Genomic DNA, 22373 nt, shown 5'->3' with positions numbered 1-22373 from the left:
TCTGAGGGGGTCGGTGCGGTGCCAAGGGCCGTGGGCCACCAGGAGTCGTCCCAGGAGGTCAGGGTGTTTCCGAGGATGAGGACTTCCGTTTTGTCTGAGTTCAGTTTCAGACGGCTTAGTTTCATCCAGTCTGCAACGTCTTTCATTCTGTCTTGCAGGTTGGTCTTGGCGCTGGTGGGGTCCTTGGTGAGGGAAAGTATCAGCTGGGTGTCGTCGGCGTAGGAGGTGATGATGATGCTGTGTTTGCGTACGATGTCGGCGAGGGGGCTCATGTAGACATTGAAGAGAGTCAGGCTGAGCGAGGAGCCTTGTGGGACGCCGCAGATGATCTCGGTGGGGTTTGAGCGGAAAGGTGGGAGGTAGACTCTTTGGGAGCGGTTAGAAAGGAAGGAGGTGATCCAGTCTAAGGCCTGTCTTTGGATCCCGGTGGAGTGGAGGCGGGTTATTAGGGTGTGGTGGCAGACGGTGTCGAAGGCAGCCGAGAGGTCGAGGAGGATGAGGGCGACTGTTTCTCTGTTGTCCATCAGGGTTCTGATGTCGTCTGTGACTGAGATGAGGGCGGTTTCAGTGCTGTGGTTGGCTCGGAATCCGGACTGAGAGGGGTCGAGAGGTTGTTGTCTTCAAGGAAGTTGGTAAGCTGCTTGTTGACGGTCTTCTCTATGACTTTGGCAGGGAAGGGGAGGAGCGAGATGGGGCGGAAGTTCTTCAGGTCGCTTGGGTCAGCCGTAGGTTTCTTTAGCAGGGTGTTGACTTCAGTGTGTTTCCAGCTCTCGGGGAAGGTAGCAGATGAAAAGGAGCTGTTGATGATGGTCTGGAGGTGCGGGGCGATGATGTCGTCGGCTTTGTTGAAGATAAAGTGTGGGCAGGGGTCCGAGGGGGCACCGGAGTGGATGGAGTTCATGGTGGCTTTGGTCTCTTCTGTGATGATGTGGGTCCAGGCGTTGAGGGTGATGGCTGGGGTTGTGGGTTCTGTGGTGGTCGGCTGGGTGTGGTGTCCGAAGCTGTCGTGTAGCACAGCACAATAAATCACAATAAAAATCCCACTCCAATTTATAAAAATAGATAATATTTTAATGAATAATATGTCTCCAAAAGAAAGAAAATCCAACAAGGCAAAATATATTTCTTAAGGTTTTGAATAAAAAAAGCACCAAAACAGTTAGACACTAACTGTGGCCATCTAGTTGTGCTTGAGCTGGACCTCAAAATGTGAGCCTAAGGAAGATTACCAGTTGGATACTGTGGGACAGAAAAGTCCTCTGTATGGTAATGAACATTCATCCCTGCCTTAAGTGTCTGACTGTACTGATATCTAAATCCATAATGCTGTTTTTTGTTGTCAAAGGCAAACAAGTATTGTCTGCGTGCCATGACATAGGCCTTTCCCATGGAATACTGTCTTCTAGGATCAGGACGGGTGCCCAAAGTGCTACCCTCATTGTGGTGGAAGGCTACTGACTTCACCAGAAGTTAAACAGCAGTGTGGTGGTGGCAGCATACTCTGTAGCTATAAATAAGAGTGAACAGGTCCTGTTTCACCTCTGTCACTGGAGTGAGCCTACTGGCTTTCTCGTTTTCTAGAGTTCTTCTTTTGTGTGTTGATCTTAGCCTCGGCTACATCAAAATGGTGTGATGTGCTGGAAAGCACAGAAGAGGTACATCTGCGCTAGGTGTATGTGTGCCTGGAGAAGGTGGAATTCTGGGACAATGTAGTACTGAATTGTGAGTGCATTGTGTATGTATGTGCTTGAGGTGCATGTGCCTGAGAACGGTACAGTACCTGAAGGATCTAGTGCAGTGTGTGCAAGATACGTGCATGTGCGCGATGTATGTGTACCTGTGAATAATGCAATACATGAAGAGTGTTGTGCATGTAGGAGGTGTGCAAGTGCTGGGTGTATGTGTAGTGTGCCTCTGCGTGGCACAACATGTAAAGTGTACAGTGCTGGGGAGTGCAAGAAGATTGAATGCAAGAACTGGATGCATATGTGCCTCTGAAATGTGGAGTGGAGGCATAGAGATCCCCACATTCAGATTTGTGGATTACTGTATTCCTGTAAGCAGGGTGGGAAACACTGAGGGGAGGACCAGGCCTCTCCTGTACACTTCAAAAGGTGCTCTTTGATTCTGTGAGAGGTCACAAGAAAGGGGACTGGGCCCATCTCAGGATGGTGATGGGGCTGATAAGAGAATAATAAAGATTAAGACAGAGGTTCCTCGGCTAACCTTTCGATGAACATGTCACTGTGTGGCAAACACCCAGGTGTGAACTTGAGTCACTCCCATGGCCCGATTTGTGGGATTGTCAGTTTCTGAGACATTCCTGCTGTGACAGACTGCTTTTTAAGAGGAAGAGAGAGCAGAACCCCAACATAAAACTCGAAGAGTCAGACTCTGAACCATATCTGGTGTCTGGAAATGGACTAAGAGAAGGGGAGAATTATACCCTAAAGATTGTCATCTGCCAAGCAGCCAGTAGGGCTGTGTAAGAGGGAGAAACTCTGCAACAGTTCTTCCTGTGACCAGGACTGGGGGCCAAGTCCTGCTAGTTTCTCTGCTAGGTGAGGGGACATCACCCAGGGAATCCAAGACTACTTGCCCTGGAGCCAGAAACACTAGCATCTGCCTGTTTGCCAAGTCTATTGTGCTCTATGAGGGAGAGGAGACCATTGGATGGAGGGAGATACAGTGGGGAGCCCTGTCTACTGGGCTCCCTTTGCGGGGAGTGAGGAAACAGCTGGTACACAGATTGGGGCTTTGCCTGTGTGCAGTTGTAAGTCAACAACCCCGTATGGCAGGAGAGGGCTGCAATAAAGATAGCCATAGAAAAGACTGTTGTGCTGTCAAGGGCAAAGCCTTGTGCTGCAGCAGGGCAATGACTCTGTATGCCAGAAGAAACAGCTGTGTTAAAGACTGCCGTGTGGTAAGGGATGAAGCATTGCAGTGTAGTGGTCCAGCAACTCTATATGCCAGGAGGAGCCACTGTAGTGAAAGACTACCATGCAGTAAGGACTCAAGCCTTGTGTGGCAAGTGTGGCAACCCAGTATGCTAGGAGTGACTGCAATTGAGAATTTCCTTGTGTTGTACAGTCTAAAGGCACTTATGACACCAGAAGCAACAAGGACATGCGAAGGAATTCGGGCCATATCCAAGATGGCGGATGGGAAGATAGCTTGAGTGTTATCAGTGGGAGGGGGTGGCCTGTGCAAGATCAATCTCCAGTATTCCATGGGCCCAAGGGCAGCCTCATCAGACCACGGGGGAGCCTGGAACCATAGAGGCATGACCGGATGGCTCCTGAAAGGGCAGGCAGCCCTGGCGAGAAGGATCTGACATTGAAGTTACCTTTACGGCTACATTGTGGACCGGAGGCAGACCTGACTTGAGCACGGCCTTGCTGTCATACTCAGCTGACATGTGGGAGGTCAAGCCGAACCCTGAACAGAGGGGAGCCCGGGGAACAAGAGGAGCACACCACTTAGCTCCTAGTGGGCAAGATACATTGCTTGCGCACCCAAGGTACAGAGCACGCAATGCAAACCACAATCATGCCTATGCACAATAGCCCATGGGTGGCTGCACTGGGCCCCTGAAGAGGACAAGGGCAGTGGGTGTGAGGAGATCATGACATGTGCATGTCAGGAGGCCTTGGCCTGGGCCCAAGGGTCATAATAATTGACTTACAGAGAGAACAGCCTGGGTGGGGCTCCAACTTGTGCGAGACAGTTGCACATCTTCCATTTTTAGAGAAGTCGACCCAGGTTCATCTTGAGTGGGGCCAGAACTGAGGGGACATGACTGACACACTACCCACGCATTAGAGGACAACTGTGAGGCCTGGGTGCCAAGTGGACAGGAGCCCTGACAACTACAGCTTACGGGGGACCCTGATATCAGCAATGCTTACAGATGATGTCCAGTTGGCCAGGGGAATGACTCCAAAGGCCAAAAAGAGGAACCGGGCCTGAAGAGGTGAATCAAATGTGGACTGCTCATTATCCTGCCAGCGACACCTGGGGGACTGTGCACCTGTGTAGATAACTGGTATCCCAAAGTCTGAGTCCCAAGGTCAGTGTCTGGGTCTGTGCTGATCAGGGCTGTGGTGAATGCATGAGGGGCACAGACCTACATTGGACTTGTAGAGCACTACCTGGCATCCCTCTAGGCGTGCATGACCCAACACATTGGACCATCACCATGACCAAAGTGAAGACCAGTAAAAGTAGCGAAGGACCACAGACGATGATGAATCCTGCAACGGACCATGAACAGCCACATCCTCAAACATCAGTGGAACATCACGTACAAGATCATACTGCGAAATTTTTGAAACTACTGACCACTGTCAGTAGTCTTAAACCTCCCTTGAACCAAAACTAGCCAATTTAGTGATCAACGTGGGGTTCCTCAGTGCGGAGAACGAGAAACTGAAAGACCAAGTGTGCAACATAGAAATGGAACTGAAAGTGGTGTGCCTATCAGTAGTGGAGAATCACCAACAACTCAAGTCACTCTAGAAAGAGGTGGCCATATTGCGACCTAGGTTAGGTGAAGCAGAGGGACGCTCCAGGAGTAATCATATCAGGGTGGTGGTACTCCCTGAAGGTGTTAAGGAACCGAACATGGAGTTATAGCTGGAGGCCTAGCATTCTGAACAAGTGCTGCGAGGGGAGACATCAATGTTCTTTTTGGTCGAAAAAAAGCACAGAGTAACAAGCCCCAACCCTACACAAGGGGCACCACCATGGCTAGTAGTGGCAAGACTGTTCAATTTCTGAGATCGACAGAATAATCTACAGATCGCCAGAGCCAAAAGCTGATGGACTGTAAATTACAGTACTGTTACAATCTTTCTGTTGAAGCTAGGGGCAATTTCAGGTACCAGAACTCTTTTTTTCTCATCCCTGAAAGAGGTTAGGGCTTGACTTTAGACACATGAAAACTTTCAGCATACTTCTTTATCAGACCTCAGAGAAGGGTGGAAGATGCAGAGGTTCAGACTGCGGTCCACCAGGAACATGCATGGCAAGCAGATGAAGGCACAGGCGGTGATGGGCAGAGCGAAGGCTCTGGCCGCAGTAGAGCACTCACCATTGACTGGTTTGGATTGACGGGAATCAGATGGGGATACGGGTCTTGGGGGACACATCAAAAGGGACCGAACTACTAGAGGGGTTCTGTGGTGGCCCTCTAGTCACCTCTTCCTGCATCAGATTTACTGATGTGCTCCTAAACAGCAATATATTCGTTGATGGTGGCCCTATTGAATGAGGGGTGCTGTGGCAGGGAGGAGGGAGCGGGGTGGAGGCACATGAGCGCTTGAATAATTGTATGAGGGGGATATTTATGGAGCTATGGTGGCATGATCACTGACTTCCCTGTGAGAAGTTGGACCCTCTGGCACACCCCAGTTGCCGAAATGTTGGTTGCTGAATCATTACAGGTACAGATAGGCTGTGCTCGATTGAGGGGGCAGCCAAGGCTATGGGTTTAGTTGGAGATTGTTTATTTTGTTTCTATATTTGCTCTGAGTGCTCTCTTCTACACCAGTCTCCTACCACTTGCATCAGATTAGGGGAATTAAGACACACACAACACATATGGTGACATGGAAATATCGTGGAATGTGAGGGGGCTGGGAACCTATAGCATGCAGTACAGGTTCCATGCATATTTGAAAAGGTGCCAGGTTCAGTTTTCCTGCTTTCAGGAAACTCATATGAGAGAGGAGGAACTTACCTGGTTTGGCCAGTTATATGGTACTACTTATGCTTGGGGTGTCTTGCTGTGGCTAGCTCCTGAAAGTCCAGTTGTAGGTGGCTACACCGTCGTAGATCCAGGGGGCCGTTATGTAAATGTGGAGGGTACCCTGGATGGTGAACCGCTCACTTTGGTGGCACATTATGCTGCAAATGTGAGGCAATACCTGTTCCTCACCGCCTTAACACCAGCCCTCTTTAAATTAGTACCATTCCTCATCTTGTGGTGCAGCGACTTTTATTGCATTCCAGATCCGGTGAGTGACCAGTTGACGCCTCCTGTGCCGGGGCTACTGTCACACACAACTACCTGGCAGTTGCAACAGTGGACACACAATATACAAGCATTGGAATTTTGGCACACCTTGCAACTGCACTCTCACATATACTCCCATTAACCTGCATTACATGCTCTCCCCACGAGGAATGCCTGATATGTGGCAGTGGGGCATTGGTACTTAAGAGTACAAGGACAAAGTATTTAGACAGAACTCTGTCTGACCACTGTCCTTTACTGGTCACACTCTCATGGGTAAGACCCTGACCGGTAATACCCATGCAACATTTACAACTGCTAGCTCTGGTGAATGCTCCATTTAGACACAAGTGGGGTAAAACATTAGTAGGTACTTTGCAGATAATGAGGGATCTGCTGTGGATAGAATGGTGGAATGATACGCCTTTAAGGTGGCATTGTGGGGAGTATGTATGCCCATACAGTATGGAATTGTATTGTATTATATTGTAATCGTATTTATATAGCGCTTACTACCCCTGACGAGGCGTTGAAGCGCTTTTCGATGAGTAGCACGCTACTCCGGAACCCAACAAGAATTAGTGATGGATTAGTATCGTTTAATAATGAGTACAGTTTTAGTATTATTATGAGTTAAGTTGAGCCGCGGATATGAGAGTTTGTTAGTTAGATTGACTGGAGTAATGGAGGGGTGGAGGAGGAAAGAAATCCAGAAGTGTTAATTGGGAGTATAGCCTTCATTTACTCAACCCAAGGGCTTGAGATGAATAAAGGGGGGCGGAGGGGGAAGAGTATGTGGAAGGGTTAGGGAGAGCATAGTAGCAGGGTGAGATGAATGCAGGAGAATTTAGTAGGGTTGTGTGGGAGGTCACAGAGGTAGAGTGAGGTTTGGTGAGTTAGATGTGGAGGTGGAGGGAAGAGCTTAGGCAGAGATATTTAGGAGATGAAAGTGGTAGAAGGGATTTGGGATGAGTCAGAGTGAGAATGGAGGATAGTTTGATAGAGACATGACATAAGAGTGACGAGTAGATAAGTGTGATAAGATGAGAGCAGGAATTCATAGATATCTAGTATAACAACCCAAAAACCAGGAGCCATGCACAGAAACAAAATATACACATACGTACACATATATATATATATACACACACACACACGAATACACACACATATGCACATACAATACATAATTAGAAACATGGGTAAAAAATAGTCAGACAGGTTTAAAGAGTGTGTGTGTATTTTATTGTTGTGACAGTAGCAATACATATTTTCCAAAGAAACTATAAATAAATAGAAATATACATATAAAATGAAAAAAATATTTATCCACATAGGCATATGCAGTTCATAGTTGTTTGAAAAAGGTGGTTATGAAGGAAAGAGCCAACTCTTGAGTAGTTTTCTGAAGACAAGAAAGTTATCTGTGGCTCTTATAGTTGGGGGTAATGAATTCCATAGTTTGGCTGCTTGGACGGAGAAGGATGTACCACCGATAGTCTTTTTCTTGTATGGTGGTGTTCTAAGGTGGGGTGCCAGTCTTGAGCGGAGGGTTCTTTGTTGGATGTATTTGGTAATTTTCTTTCTGATAAAAAGCGGTCCTGTTCCATGTATAGCTTTGTGGGTGATACAAAGCAGCTTGAAAGTGCATCTTCTGGCAACGGGTAACCAGTGTAGTGTTCTCAAGGCAGGGGAGATGTGGGCTTGCAGCTTTATATGTAGTAGTAGCCTGGCTGCGGAATTCTGGATACGTTGTAGTTTTTTCATAACAGATAGAGATGATCCATGGTAGAGGCTATTGGCATAATCCAGTTTGGATAGTACAAGCGAGATAGTAGCTTGCACCTTGTGTGGAAATCCGAGGTGGGTGAAGATGCGTCGTAAAGTCTTTAAGGTGATGAAGCTTGTGCGTGCTAATTTGTCTACTTGAGCATTCATAGTTAGCTTGGAATCCATGGTGATTCCTAGGTTTTTAACTTCCTTGGATAATTGAGGAGGTGGTCCGAGATCGTCAGGCCAGACGCACAGAGGATCATAATTTTTCCAGTCACCACATATGAGTATTTCTGTTTTGCAGGTATTTAGTTTGAGATGGCTCCAGGTCATCCATGAATCATGATCATCATGAAGCAAGAACTGCAGATAGAAGTGATGGGTCTTGAGGACAGACTAAGAATGACGAAAAGGGAGTGGGCATCTGACCTAGTTTTGTATCCCTCAATGTTGGGTGTTAAGATGGAATACAGGGAGGCATTGAGAAGCTTATCTGCTTTAGACTACAAAACATATGTTAAACGTCAGCATGAGTTGGGCACAAGGCCAGTGGGCTACTGGCCTGGCTATTGTGGTTTGTCAATAAATGCACTCCTCTAGGTGCTATACAATCGTGAGCGGGGCCCCTGGCAAACTGACAGTTGGCCATTAATGCAGATTTCAAGGTCTACTATAAGGCACAGTTTAGGATTCCAGGGGATAGACCAGGAGGTTATCTTGTCCTATTTGAGAGAGATGGAAGCCCCAATTCTTACCCCTTTACAAAGGCAGGACCTAGATGACCATTTAACCCTGGTGGAGGTTCAACTAGCCATTAAACTGATGGGCTCCCCATTGAGCTTTAAGGCCACCTATGAAACTCAATTGGCTCCCATGCTCCTCAGGGTATTTGACCAAGCTAGGGATCATGGACACTGTGAGGGAGGCCTTGATCGTGGTGCTCACAAAGCCTGCGGGGATCACTTAGAAGTGACTTCTTATCACCCCTCTCTTTACTTAGTCTGGATTCTAAAATACATGTGGTCCATCAGGACCAGAATGGGTTAATTCCAGGAAGGAATACATTACTGAATCTCCGATGCTAGTTCTCCATCATGGACTGGGTATGCAGGACAGGTACACAGTGCTGGCTGGCATCCTTAGACATCAAGAATCCTTGGGCCTACCTCCAAACCATGCTGTTCAAAATGGGTATGGAGCCTGAGTTCCAACAGGTGGACAGGGGTCTTATGAGTCCGCCCCAGCCAGGGTAGGTACAGGTGAGAATATTTCTGGTAGTTTTGACATCGACAGAGACAGTAGACAAGGGTGCCTGCTTTCCCCTCTGTTGTTCGCCCTGGCCATGGAACCACTGGCATGCTTGTTATATACTCCTGCTCCTCAGTGGGGAATGAGGCCCGAGGGTCATTACCACATGGTGTCCATGTATGCTGATGACACCTGGATAAATTTGAAGGTAGATCCATCACTTCTACGAGAAGTGGTGAGTGCACTAGATGACTTTAAGCACTTTTCTGGCCTCCGCATTAATTGGGAAAAGTCATGTTTGTTCCCTCTGTTGCATACTCCCAGACTGGTGCACTTCCCAGATGGGACTGACCCCTCGCCTTGGAAATATGACACCATCAAATACTGAGGGATACAGATATACCACACAGAACAAGATCTTGTAAAGGGCAATTTGGGAAAAACATTAACATTGACACATCAGACATTACCTTTTAGAAACCCTGACTCTTTTACTTCTTTGCAGCACTACCAGTTGTGCTGATAATACCATTCTTCAGAAAACTGCAGAGACTATTGGCCTCCTTGATCTGGGAAAACAAGAGACACAAGGTAGCTATAGCCCCTCTATATGCTGCATTAGAGGACGGGGGCACCTACCTATGAGCTGTACTACACCGCTGCCCAGCTTCAATGGGCGTTACAATGGCTAAGGGACCCTACGAACCCAAGCAGGACATTTTAGGCATTGACTGGCATGAAAGAGATGCCTGGGCTCTGTCAGGATAATCTCAAGGAATGCTTGTTTCCACTTTACTCAGTTCAGCTACATACATCAGATATATCTTTCCCCAGACAGGCTACAGAAATGATTGTGGGTACAGCAACTATTCATCGTAGACGACAGAAGGATAGCAGAGACTTCTTTCACAAGATATGGGCAAGCCCAGTGACTGTTGGCTATTGGTGTGAGGTGACTCAATGCATATCTGAGAACACAGCTTCTATCCTGCCACAGGACCCTGGTCATTGCCTTCTCAACACTGGAATAGTGATCAAGTGGACAAGGCTGCTGGCTGGATTCTAGGGCCTGGCTTTGGTACTTGCAAAGCAGCGTATTACTCTGTTGAAAAGTGTTGACAGCCCCCATTATCCAGTTGTCAAAGAGAGATGTGGTCCACTGGGCCACAGCTGAACTTTGAGTATGCAGAGATACCAGAGCCCATGATGGAAGATGTTATCTCATGGAGCAATGGGGAGTGTATTTGGATCGAGTGAATAGCATGCTAACTCTGGAGATCCCCAACAGTAATATTTGAATGTGATGACAGGGGAGAGGCTGCTGGTTATGAGGGAGAAGGAGGACACCCCTCAATTCCACACATAATTCTGCTTCAAGGACACGTAGGAGGGCAGCCCACCTAAGTCAGAGGGCCAAATGATAGCACTGCAAGTTCACCCACGGGAGCTGTAGTCTGGGGTCACTCATTGTCCATACAGCTGAATAGGTGATGTATACTCACATTATCATGGGTGGGGAGAGGTGGCGGAAGGGAAAGAGCATCCAAAGCTGGTTAGATTGAGTTAGTTAAATGTTCTACTGTGCTTTTACGATTTCTCTACCTGTGGCTGAGAGGTTGGTTGTTTATGACATACATCTTTTGTACATCTTCTCACGCGCCCTTCTAGCGATTTGATATGCTGCGGTGGCGGCATCTGTTCCAGCATGTTACTGATTCTGTAACTATATGTACAAGGTTAACTGATTTTATTTCTTTTCAAAATAATAAAGAGACTTAAAAAAAAGTTAAAAAGAACATGCCAAGGAATTGATGGACAGGAAAGTCAGTTAAGTAACTGCAGAATGCAGCATACATCGAAAGAGGAAAAATGGGGAGAAATAATGTTATTTCTCTCCGTTGTGCCACTTCTGCACCACCCATGAGGTGGCATAGGAATCTGATGCATTCCTAGACTTGGAAATCTGGGAATGCATCAGATTCCTTCAGATTCCATGGGTGTTGCATGGGAACAGCCACAGCAACATTCATGGAATGCCCCTTTCACGCAGTGTTATGCGTGAAAGGGACCTTTATTTACAAGGCCATGAAAAACCACACAAGGCGGCTTTGTGTGACCATGTAAATATGGGCTGGCACACTCCACCACCGGACCGTAAAGTGTGCCATTAGGGCCTTGTAGATGAGGCCTGGAGTTCCATTCACATCCACCAAGGATGGAAAAGCTAAAAAGAAGTGGGGGTCAAAAAAGGTGTTTATTAACTGATACCTTTGGTGCTTTTTGATGAATCTCACAACATTTGGAAGTCTTTTAGTAAGTTAAGCCAAGCATAGGGACCTCAGAATTCACTGATATCCATTCAAAGGCAATAGGGGTTCAACATATCTTTGATTTGCTCATACCTTTGGTGGCATTACGTGGTTCAACAAATGTTGATTAAATTCTAAAGAAATTAACATGTTTAGTTTTCTCTTGGTATGTCAAGTTTAGGGTCAGTAAACTGGAGAAGACAAAAAGACATCAACTGGGACTTTGTCATAGTCATTGTTAATGGGTGCTGTCCTACTGCTGTTAAACCACTGAATCTGATTAGATCTATCCCAGGGAATCCTCAGCATGCTTCTTGCTTTACTTTGTGCAGAATTACCAGCTGAGTCATGATCCATCCTTGCCATCTCATTGTTTTTATCTGCCACTCCAGTCAGATACTGAACTTTTAACAACTGTCCTGGCAGCTTGATGCTCTTGCCCACTGCTCATATTCAAGTATCAAAATACATCACATTATGGTTTCCATAGTGGGACTGGCTGCCATGAAGAGTTGAATGGTTTCATTAAAAAACAGAATAATAAGCTACCTAGAAAAGCAGCAGAAAGGGTACTGTGCATTATTGTCAGGTTAATGGTGGGTTTAATAGACAAGAAGAATATCTACTGGCATCCAGTTCACAGATTTTCATTCAAGGAGATCTGACTCTCATCTTCAACTCGTCACTTCTTCCCCTGGTCCCTACATGGGGAAATTGATTGATGTACGTAGTTTTGAGAACAATATATTTTTCTGTTATTCTACCCCTTTATGAATTAGCAACTGAAATGAGTTGGTTTGACCTAATAGTCAAATATTTGTAATGACCGCTCAATCCTCACTGTCCTCCTATTCAGAGGTCCTCACCTTTTTTGCTTCTAAGGAGCTCTTTATAAAAAATGAAGAAAATGATTGCTAACACATCTGACATGACATTCCTGTAGTCTTTCTACATCATAGCATTATTACTTGAAATGTAGAAATCCAATTTCTGTTCATCACAATTCCTTAAAATAATCTTACTTATCTATAGATAGTCCCCCACCCTTGAATCTCTGACTACATATTCTGCTTTATTCACCACTATACTATGAAACATTGCCAAGACTCTGTACTATCCTCAGGAACACTCAGTAGATTTCTTCACTTTCCTCATAGTTACTGCTTCAAGTAAGTCCCACTGTTAAACAACCCCCTTGTCATTCTTAATTAACTTCCCAATCCCCATGCTTTCCAACACATTTTCAAAGTCAGATAATCCAGGCACCATCGATTACATCCCTACTGAGGAATAATCCTTTAACCATTTACACTGTCTTGTTGTAACGCTTGCTCTTCCTTTTTAATGGTGCCATTGTGAAGACCAAAGAAGTATTATTAGAGAAAAGTTGTACTACAATGCACCTTTTCACTTGTTAAATTTTATATCTATTTTATTTGCATCAGCTGACTACATAAACTAGATTTACTGGTAGGAATTGTTGTTGAGTAACATATTTTTCTAACAGAATAGTTCAATAAATAGGACTCATTAAGAAAATGAAAACATTCTGATAATTCTAAATATTACCACTTTTGAAATTAGACTGTTGATTTATCATTTCAAGAGTTCTGCTCTCATTGTGATTGTTGGAAATGTTTTCACTTAATTCTTATTAGGCTTGTTTGATCAAACAATTTAATTTGCTTCAATATTACAAACCCTAAGTGAAAAGCAATGTATTTCATATATGTTGATCTTGCATAACCTTATGCTTGGGCCTATTGTTTCTGATGTGTGAGTCAAAGATATAGTCCACTAAAACCTAGCAATATACACTTATGTGATTCAAATATGATTGCTTACAGTGAGAAATTATTATTGTTCACAGCAATGATACCTTGTTGGCTATTTGTTAATTTAGAGCAATTATGTTAAGTGATAAGAGTTCAGTTTGACGCCAATATGTTCTGCTACCTAATTCTCTTCATTTTGTTTCTCTTTTAGTTTTTGAGAGTTTGCCACCTACACGCTATCAGCAGACAATGAGCAATATTCTGTTGCGTATCCAACAATCAGAAACCAAAACATCCATACCTCAGGTTACTGTCACAGAATATGAAATCATGGAGCACAGACTCAGGGAACTGAAGGTATCTTTATTATGATATACTTTGCAATTGTCTAAAAGTTTAATAGATGTGTAATAAAAAGGCCAGCCTGAAGACAATCCATTCTGATATTATTTGCAAGTATATGATACCTGAAAGTGTTGTTTTAGGTAAGTGAGCATGCATTGATCTTGTACACATTATGCAGTTGTGCTTAGCTTCAGAATAAATACCAATTGGGCAGACTAAATGCTTCAGAACCTTCCATTCCCTTCAGCCTTGTTTTGTGGATGAACAATGTGCAAATCTAATTACTTTCCCCCATCTTCATTAATCAGTATCTTCACCTTGGAGCATAAGCATTTAGGAATTTAGTAGTGTATGCTGTTACATAGTGGTAAAGGTCGACAAGGTACAAAGGCATGGACTGATTCATCTTACACAGGTCCGACCACTGCATCAGTAATGAGCACTGCTTAGATTTGTGTGCGGCTGGCCATGAAGAGAAGCCTTTGAATGCTGAACCCATGCTTAGGTCACTTCTCACATCCTACCCCTTATATGGAAGTTGCCCTCCCCAGACTCGCACAGAGTGGTGCGTGAGACCCCACTGTGTGACTCTTCCCATTATACTGGGTACCATATGAGTACATCGCCACCGACTTCATCAGGGTTTAAGTAATGAGTCAAATAATTAAATGTTCCTGGTGAAGGGCATTGCCCTGAACCCTGCACACACTATATCATAATAAACATTATTGAGGCTAAGGTCACAACAGATTTTGACATGTTTACCTAAATTCACTACAAAATTAGAACTTGCACTTTGTGTGATTGATAATTTGGTTTATGTGTTATGCTAGCTACACAGATTTATTTAATGGCTTGTTTTGAGTTGGTTTATTTGATTCTAATTTTTTCAAAAACAAAAACACAACCGTATATTAATTCACAATGTTCCCTGACCTCTTTTGTTGCCAACCTTTGAATACAGGCTCTTCAAATGCAATAGTCTCTAGATCCTCTAGAGTGGCAGGGTCAGGGATTCTAGAAACCCTGGCACTAATTTCTCAGTCAATGTGCCAACTCAAATAAAACAACAGATGGACTTCAGTCCATACAAAACCCACTTAGAAAGATTTGCATGAGATGTGCTTCAGGTAACAATCAGTCAATGGAACACCAAATGATTAGGGACAGTTCATGGAACCTTTTATAAATAAATAATGCACTCAGGGATCACTAGAAAATAGAATATACATTTAAATATCCTTCTTAATTGCATACAATATGAATTGTAACGACAATGCAGATAACCATAAAGGAAGAACAAAAATCTAGAAGGAGTAAAAACAGCAAATAGTGCTCCAACATTTTTGATATAGATTCTACAGCACAATTACATTTATATGTGTGTGTCTATTTACATATATGTATGCGCGAATATATATATATGTATATATGTATGTATTCTTTTTTTTTTTTTTTTGTTTACCTAGTGGCGATAGCCACTAGGTAGGTATTGTTAGGACCTAGTTTCCATAGAAAAATAATTTTTTGACTTGCCTAAATCTTTGGCTCCTAAAGCTAGCCCAAAGGAGGCCTGTAGACAAGAATTTGGGTGCCACTTGGGAGGGTCATGTTGCTCCCCACATGCTGGGAATGGAGTGACTACAGGGCATGTTGCAATCACCGACTAACGTCCAGTGCAACACATCTCTTCGTTATACACTTTCACATCCCACCCACATGCCAGTAGGTCAAAAACACTTCCCACACCAATGACACCCCAATGCACACCCTAGGGCACTCGAGGGCTGGTGACACTGACAGAGCACCAGTTAAGAATTAAAGTTATCTACATTATCACGAGAATCATCCCATAATACATACTTACAGACGTACACTTATTCAGGCTCAGAAAGAGGAGAGGCTCAAATAACCCATTTTTTCCAAACTAGGTATCCCGAGTCGAGCCACCTTGCTAAATCATAGAAAACGCAGGAATTCCTAAGGAATAATTGGTGACATGCAAGGATGTTTTTTTGTTTTTTTCTTTTAAAACAACCAAAACTAGCTCTCATTCAACATGTCTGCAGTCGATAAATCTATCCAGGAACTTTCCACATCAAATACTCCTAGTGGGATCCCGATCCCCACACTGCTCCAAAGGCTTTCTCTGAACTGTTTACTACCAAGAAACACCCATCGTCAGAAGACCACGGATATCTCCGCTGGAATCATCTCCAGACCTAAAATATTTTACAAGTTATTTGTTTTTATGCATTTATACACGCTCTGTTTACTAGGGGTGCTACTGCGTCCATGCATTTCTAAGGAACAGCCTAGTCTAATGGAGTCTATTCAGAAAATGCCACTGCACTTGCATAGGGACCTCTACCACATCACCTATAATTACACTTCACCCAACACTAGCATTCTGTATGCACTACACAGTGCCCTTTTACACAACACAAGGTATCAGCACATGACTGCCGTGGTTCACAGATATCAACCAGGTCATGTTACGTCTGTTCGCTGATACCACATGCAGTAGGCACAGATAGGCTTTGCTTATCCCCTGAAAAAGCAAAATGCTTTCTCCATCTATACCAATGAAGGATTAAGGCCAAAATACAACCTAATAGAGTAGAGCTCTTTAGGGTAGTAGTAAATATGACCTTCTACAAGACCAATTTGACAGCACTGTATCTTGTCACTGAGCCTAGAAATATCCAAACTGGAGAAATGTGGCACAATGGTTAGAGCGGCAGACCCTGATGCAGAGATCTGGTTTGGGACCAGGGTTCAGTTCCCACCGCCGTGGGTCTTGGGCTCAATTCCCTTTGACCAGATAATTCTCGCCTTGGTGCCTAATCTAATTAATGGGTCCCACTCTGTAACTCTGGGCAATAGCTTGCTTTATCTTCACAACGGCCCTCACAGCACTTAGATACTTGGCTTCACCCTGGGGCTGTCCAGGAGTGGGTGCCTCACAGGGAAAAGCCAGGAGGGGTTCCACAGTGATATGCTTACAGCGCCTTGAGACCTTAACGGGTCAGTAGTGCGCTATACAAGTGCAAAGTTTTACAGTTTACAAACTGAGCTTGATAGGATGCACAGAGAGGGGATTATAGGGGAGGATGCAGTTTGGCCCTGAGATTTTCCATAGAAGAGATTCTTGGAGTTAGCAAAACTACCTAACCAGTGCACAAACACACCCACTCTGCTTCTATTTGTGGTCCCAGGTTATTCCTTAGTGCATCTGGGGCTGTCTTCATTAACAACAAATGGACCCCAAACATGAAGTTTCAGTGCAGGGCCGTCCACCTCAATGATATTTCAGAGACAATGCAGCTGTTCTACTGGGCACAAACGAAAACTGTGGCACAATCATGCACATTCCGGACATGCAGGAGGGCACCTCCATGCTGATGGACACTTACTGGCAGTGCATACATTCAGCTCATTCATTGATGATGTGGCCTCTGCTCCCTCATCACTATACACACCCCAACGTAGTCGACAAACACGCAAACAGGAAACTTTGATCATATCCCACATATAGGCACAGCAACACCACAATGGTTCCAGGAGATTGACCTCAATAAAACGCACATGGCCAGTGGGGTTGTGCATTCCCAAAAACACCATAAAGTTATAGCCACATGTAGTTAAGAACCCGTGGCTAATCAGGACACAGCACACCCAGAGCATGCACCAACCACATGCCCCTCAGACTGAACATCTGGACACGCGCTCGCTGGCCCACATTGTGTCCATCTGAGGTTGAGATCCACCAGCATGTTTTATCTGTACCTTATTTATGACTCCATGACAACTGTTCACATTCTTAACCAAGAAAGGAATGTTTTCTAATTACTTCAGAAAAATTTATAAAACCTTTCTGAAAACTGATGTACATTGAGAGACAGCCCTCAGACCCCAGTCTGTAACTGCTCTACTGGCCTTAATTTTTAATTAAACAAACTGTTCTTGATTTGCCAGACGCCTTTTGTCTTTTGATTTTTAAGGCAAATTCACATTTGAGAAACAAGCAAAATATAAACATATTTCCCCACAATGGGCCAGATTTGTCATAGTGTTGCATCAGCCTTGAGCCACACAAGAGGACGCAAGGGTGACATAACACTAAAGTCAGATTTATCAAGCCACGCAAGGCCAATTTGCATGGCTCTGCATGGCTTGATAAATCTGGAGTAACCAAGGCACCTCAAACTGCTGTTGTGTATTACTCCGACCCAGGGAGGCATTCCATGGGTGGAGGGTGGGTGTTCGTCCTCATTTACCCATGGATTTTGGTGCATTCCCAAATTTACCATTAGTGGTAGACCTGGGAATGCATCAAGATGCTTCAGATCCCCAGGGGAGACATAACAAGGAGATATATCTTAATTTCTCCATATTTTTAATTTCTCTAAGAATTGTGTTTGTTCAGGTAGGTGTTCCTTTCTGCACAAAACCAACCCTGCCTTCAACACACATGTACTTGCACCATGAAGCAAGGCTAACCTTTCACACAGTGTAGCATGGTGGCTTGCTGTGTTGCACTGCATGAAAGTATGACACATTTGAGTCAACATTTCTGAGCTACTCCTTGCTGTAGTCAATAAAAGTAGGTCTGAACTGCTAAATAATGCATTTGTGCAATAATAACCAATCTCAGAACATCTGGATGTCAGCTACATTATATGCCCAAATTTTGCATAGAAATTAAATATACTAGGATGCTTAGAACATTAGATGGTTAATTTAAAACAAGTGTGCTCCTCAATGGTATTGGCATAATAGGATCAATCAGCATTTCATTAGATGACTGTAGGATGACCATTGAGGATGTAATGGTTCATTTACTTTAATATTTAGGGCCAGATTTAAAAGAAACTGGTATGGCATCGTGCTGCGCCAAAATCAGCAGCGCTGCTCCTATTTTGAAATACAGGGCTGCGCGATATTTACAAGAGTACGGCGTTTCCCCCGTGCCGGTGCTAAATTAAGCTGCCTGTGCCAAAGCAGGAATCCTTGCACCATAGTGCAAGGGTTTCTGCATTGAGGGGATATATTATTTATGTGCAGGAAGGTATGCCTTCCTGCACATAAACAATATGCAATGGCATAGAAGTACCAAAATGTCATTTTTTAAAGATTGTTTATGTGCAGAAAGGGACACCTTCCTGCACATAAACAATCATCCATGGCATTTTGCTTCTTCGATGTGTGCTGCAGAATGGAGCACACTCAGAAAAAGCAAAAACGCTTTTTTGCAATGCTAACGCCACCCCTGGGGTGGTGTTAGTTTTTGGCGCTGCCACAAATTTACAATTTATCGTAAATATGGGGCAGCATCAAAAGCATTGGGTGTTGCAATGTAACGCCCACTGCAATACCCATTGCATTCCCCTCTGACTCCGAAAACTGCATTGGAGGGGCTCATATGTGCAAGGAGGTGTAACACCACAAAAAGTGGCATTACACCTCCTTGTAAATATGGAGCAGTGAAAAGCACCACAAAAGCAACACTGAAAGTGACACTCCAGTGGTGCTTGGGCCTTTTAACTCTGGTCCTTAGTGCTCCAGTCATCTCAATTTCAATTTGTACCAACTTATGAGTAAGACCGTTTCAACAATTTCCATGCTTAGCACATTGTGTGTGTTGTATAGGTGTGGCTAGAACAATAAAGTTAACTGAAACTCTTTGAGGTAAACCATAAGATTGAAGGTTACATGCAATGGCGCTCTGGTCATAATACAATTTGTTAGGAAATTATTCACAGATATTTAGTTTCAGGACAAAAGATAACAAACATCGAAGATTGTAATGTTGTACATAAATGTCACAATGTTTTGAGTACAATACTTACATTGCTGTTAATAGTAAAAACCTGATTATCATACACAATCAACCACAAATGAAATCCACTTCCTTTACATTGCTCATGAGATAAATATAGGAGGAGTATTAATCCATGGAGCAGGAGAGGCATGTTTGGTCTTTCAAGCCCTATCACACTTAGGATAAGTTAAGATGAATGAATCCAATAAAATAATGTTTTTGCACTATCCTTGGATACCTGAATAGTTTAATAATATGCATTTCTATTTGAGGCCATATTACAGATAGTGCTCAGAGAGCTCAACGGGTGTGCAAGCCTGCTTTTTGTGCCCCTGGGGCACTATGGTGTTACGGAAGGGGCTGTCAGTGGTTGTGCCTCTCCTTTTCTGATACTCACAATGCTGATGTTCATGTAGCACCAGTGCTATCAAGAGTGTGTTTTTTCATTTGCATGAGGGCATGGTTCCACACAAATGGGGGAATATGTTTGCCTCTCCACCCACGCCTTAATATAGATATAGGCTCAGAAGCAAACAGGCCCTTAGGGGGCACAATCACAGTGCGCCACAATAGGTCGTGCAGTGTCAGTGGGCTTCCTAAATACAGGCCTCTGGAGGGGAAAAGAGGTCCTACAGACTCCCTCAGATACCCCACTGCAGGCAAGTGCAGCCAATCACTGCACACACCTGCAAGGGGAGCTCTCTTTCTTGTCTTTAAAGTGAAGATGGCATGCTGCCTGTACTGTGAAACATGGACAGGCTTTGAATCAGCCACTCCATATTTCACTGTATACGCTGCCTGCAGGGCAGACCTAGGTTGTGGCTGCCCTTGGGGTAGCAAATTCATTGTAATAGGGCACATTCTCAACATTTTAGCCCGCCGCACCTCTTTAAATGTGCTCTGTGATGCAAACAGGACAGTTACCACTTCAGTTATATGGCCCCCGAAGCTCAGTCAGATCAGAACAGAGTTACCAGAACGGCTTCTACGCTGTGGCAATATTACAGATATATTAACACACTGTTTTGACAGAAAGGTCCTCTGCATGGTAATGGATGATCATCCCTACCCTGCGTGCCCAACTGTACTAATGTCTGGATCTCTGATGCTGATTTCTGCTGTCATATGCAACACACACTGATGACTTAGGTCTTTCTCACAGATTGCAGTTTTCTTGGACCTGAAGGGGCACCCAAAGTGCTATTCTCATAGTGGTGAAAGGCTGCTGTCTTCACCAGGAGTTAATCAGTGTGAGCACTGTGGTGTCAGTTTACCGTGTAGTGATCTATAGCAGTGACCTGTGTAACTGGAGTAAGGCTTACAGGCTCACTCATTTCAAAAAGTTCCATAGCTGTAGCTGTGTGCTTAACTAACCCCTTAGTCTACATGGGTTTGGTGTGTAATGCTGTACAGTGCATGAGTAGTGACTCCTTGCATGCTGTATTGTGCCTGGGAAAGGGTACAATACAAGGGTAATGCAGTACAGTGCTGTGTGTTCATGATAAGTGCATGTGCTGGGTTTATGTGTGCCTGCGAGTAGTGCAGTGAATGAAAGATGTAGTGTTGTGCAGTGTATGTATGTTAAATGTATGTGATGGGTGTATGTGTGCCTATGAGTGGTACAATACAGGGAGGATATAGTGCTGTGCATTGTGTGTGCCGTATACATACACTGAGTGCATGTGTGTCTGTGAATGGTACAATGCATGTGGAGCCATGGGTTCCTTTTTGGGAGACCCTGGCTGTCATGGTGAAACATGGATAGGAGCTACATTCCTTTAAAATAGGTGGGACACATGCTGGAGAGGAAAGAATCAGGCTTCTCTCGTAAACTTCAAAGGATTCTCTTTGATTTAGTGAGAGGTCACAAGGAAGAGGCCTGGGCACATCTCTGGAAGGAGATGGGCTGATAAGAGAATCATAATGAGTAGGACTAGGGCCACAGGCTAACCATTTGATGCAATATATAACTGTGGCTGACATCCAGCTGTGAACTCTAGTTACTGCCATTGCCTCTGTTGTGGAGCTATCAACCTTGAGAGTTGTTTCTGCTACCATCAGGAGGTTAGAGGAGTGGTCACTTCAAAAGAAGCAGACCCCAACATAAACTTCAAAGACTCAGGGCCTGATTCACAAAGGTAAACTTTGATGTTTGGTCTAAATGTCAGCTGACCTAAAGATGCTACTCATAAATACCCTTTGTGAATTCCCAAAGTGGTAACCTTTGATGTTTAGTCAAATTTTAGACTAAACGTCTAAGTTTACTTTTGTGAATCGGACCCATTGACTCTAAATCACATTTGGTGTCTGGAAATGGACTATAAGAAGAGGAGTTTGAGACCCTGAAAATTGTCATCTGCCAAGCAGCCAGATGGGCTGTGAGAGAAGGGTAAGCCCTGCTAGACTTCTGCCTGGGACCAGGACTGGGGCCCAAGGCCTGCTAGTCTCCCTGCTGGGTGAGGAGGCATCACTCAGGGAATCCAAGATCATCAGCCCTGGAAACTGGAGCACCATTGCCTGCCTGCTTGTCACAACCAGTGTGCCCAGTGAGGAAGAGGTGAGTGTTGGAGGGAGGGAGATCCAGTGTAGATTCCTGTTGAGTAGGTGTGAGAAAATGACTGCTGCACTGAGCGGGCTATTGCTTGTGTGGAAGACAAAGTTGGCACCCCCAGTATTGTGGGAAGGGGGGTGCCATGAAGTGAGCCATAGTGAATGCTGTGCCGATCAGACCGGAGCCCGTGGGCAGCTACAGATCATCAACCCTGTATGACAGGAGGGGCAGCAGCACTGAAACTTTGCTGAACGCTGAACCACTCAGGCTGGAACCATTGTGCAGCTATGGATTGCCAACAGTGTGTGGACACTGCTGTGCTGAGTGTGTAGGATGCCTGTGTACAGTAGGGACGTATTGACCCCATATGCCATGGAGGGTCCCCGGAATTAGCCAGAGTTATGTACTGACTCCGAGCATTGATAAAGTGAGGCAGCTGTTGGAACTTCCCATCCACTTACCTTTGGGTGAGGGATCAGCACTGGGAACTTCTCATCATCTTCCCCCTATCATGGGAGGGACCAAAAGACTT

General features: G+C 44.6%; 1 protein-coding gene across 4 annotated transcripts in view; it reads left to right on the top strand.

Annotated features, from left to right (window-relative positions):
• The window catches only part of DMD (dystrophin), a 6960831-nt gene that overhangs the window by 1974060 nt on the left and 4964398 nt on the right, over positions 1–22373 (top strand). For all 4 annotated transcript variants that reach the window (XM_069204753.1, XM_069204754.1, XM_069204752.1 and 1 more), the window contains one exon: positions 13333–13478. In XM_069204753.1, coding sequence (XP_069060854.1) covers positions 13333–13478 — 146 coding nt within the window. The remainder of the gene's footprint in view (positions 1–13332; positions 13479–22373) is intronic.

This window comes from Pleurodeles waltl, chromosome 8 (genome assembly GCF_031143425.1).
Source record: "Pleurodeles waltl isolate 20211129_DDA chromosome 8, aPleWal1.hap1.20221129, whole genome shotgun sequence".
In the NCBI taxonomy this organism is placed as follows: Eukaryota; Metazoa; Chordata; class Amphibia; order Caudata; family Salamandridae; genus Pleurodeles; species Pleurodeles waltl.
Note: the sequence above shows the minus strand (reverse complement) of the source record. Positions and strands in the feature narration are given on the sequence as shown.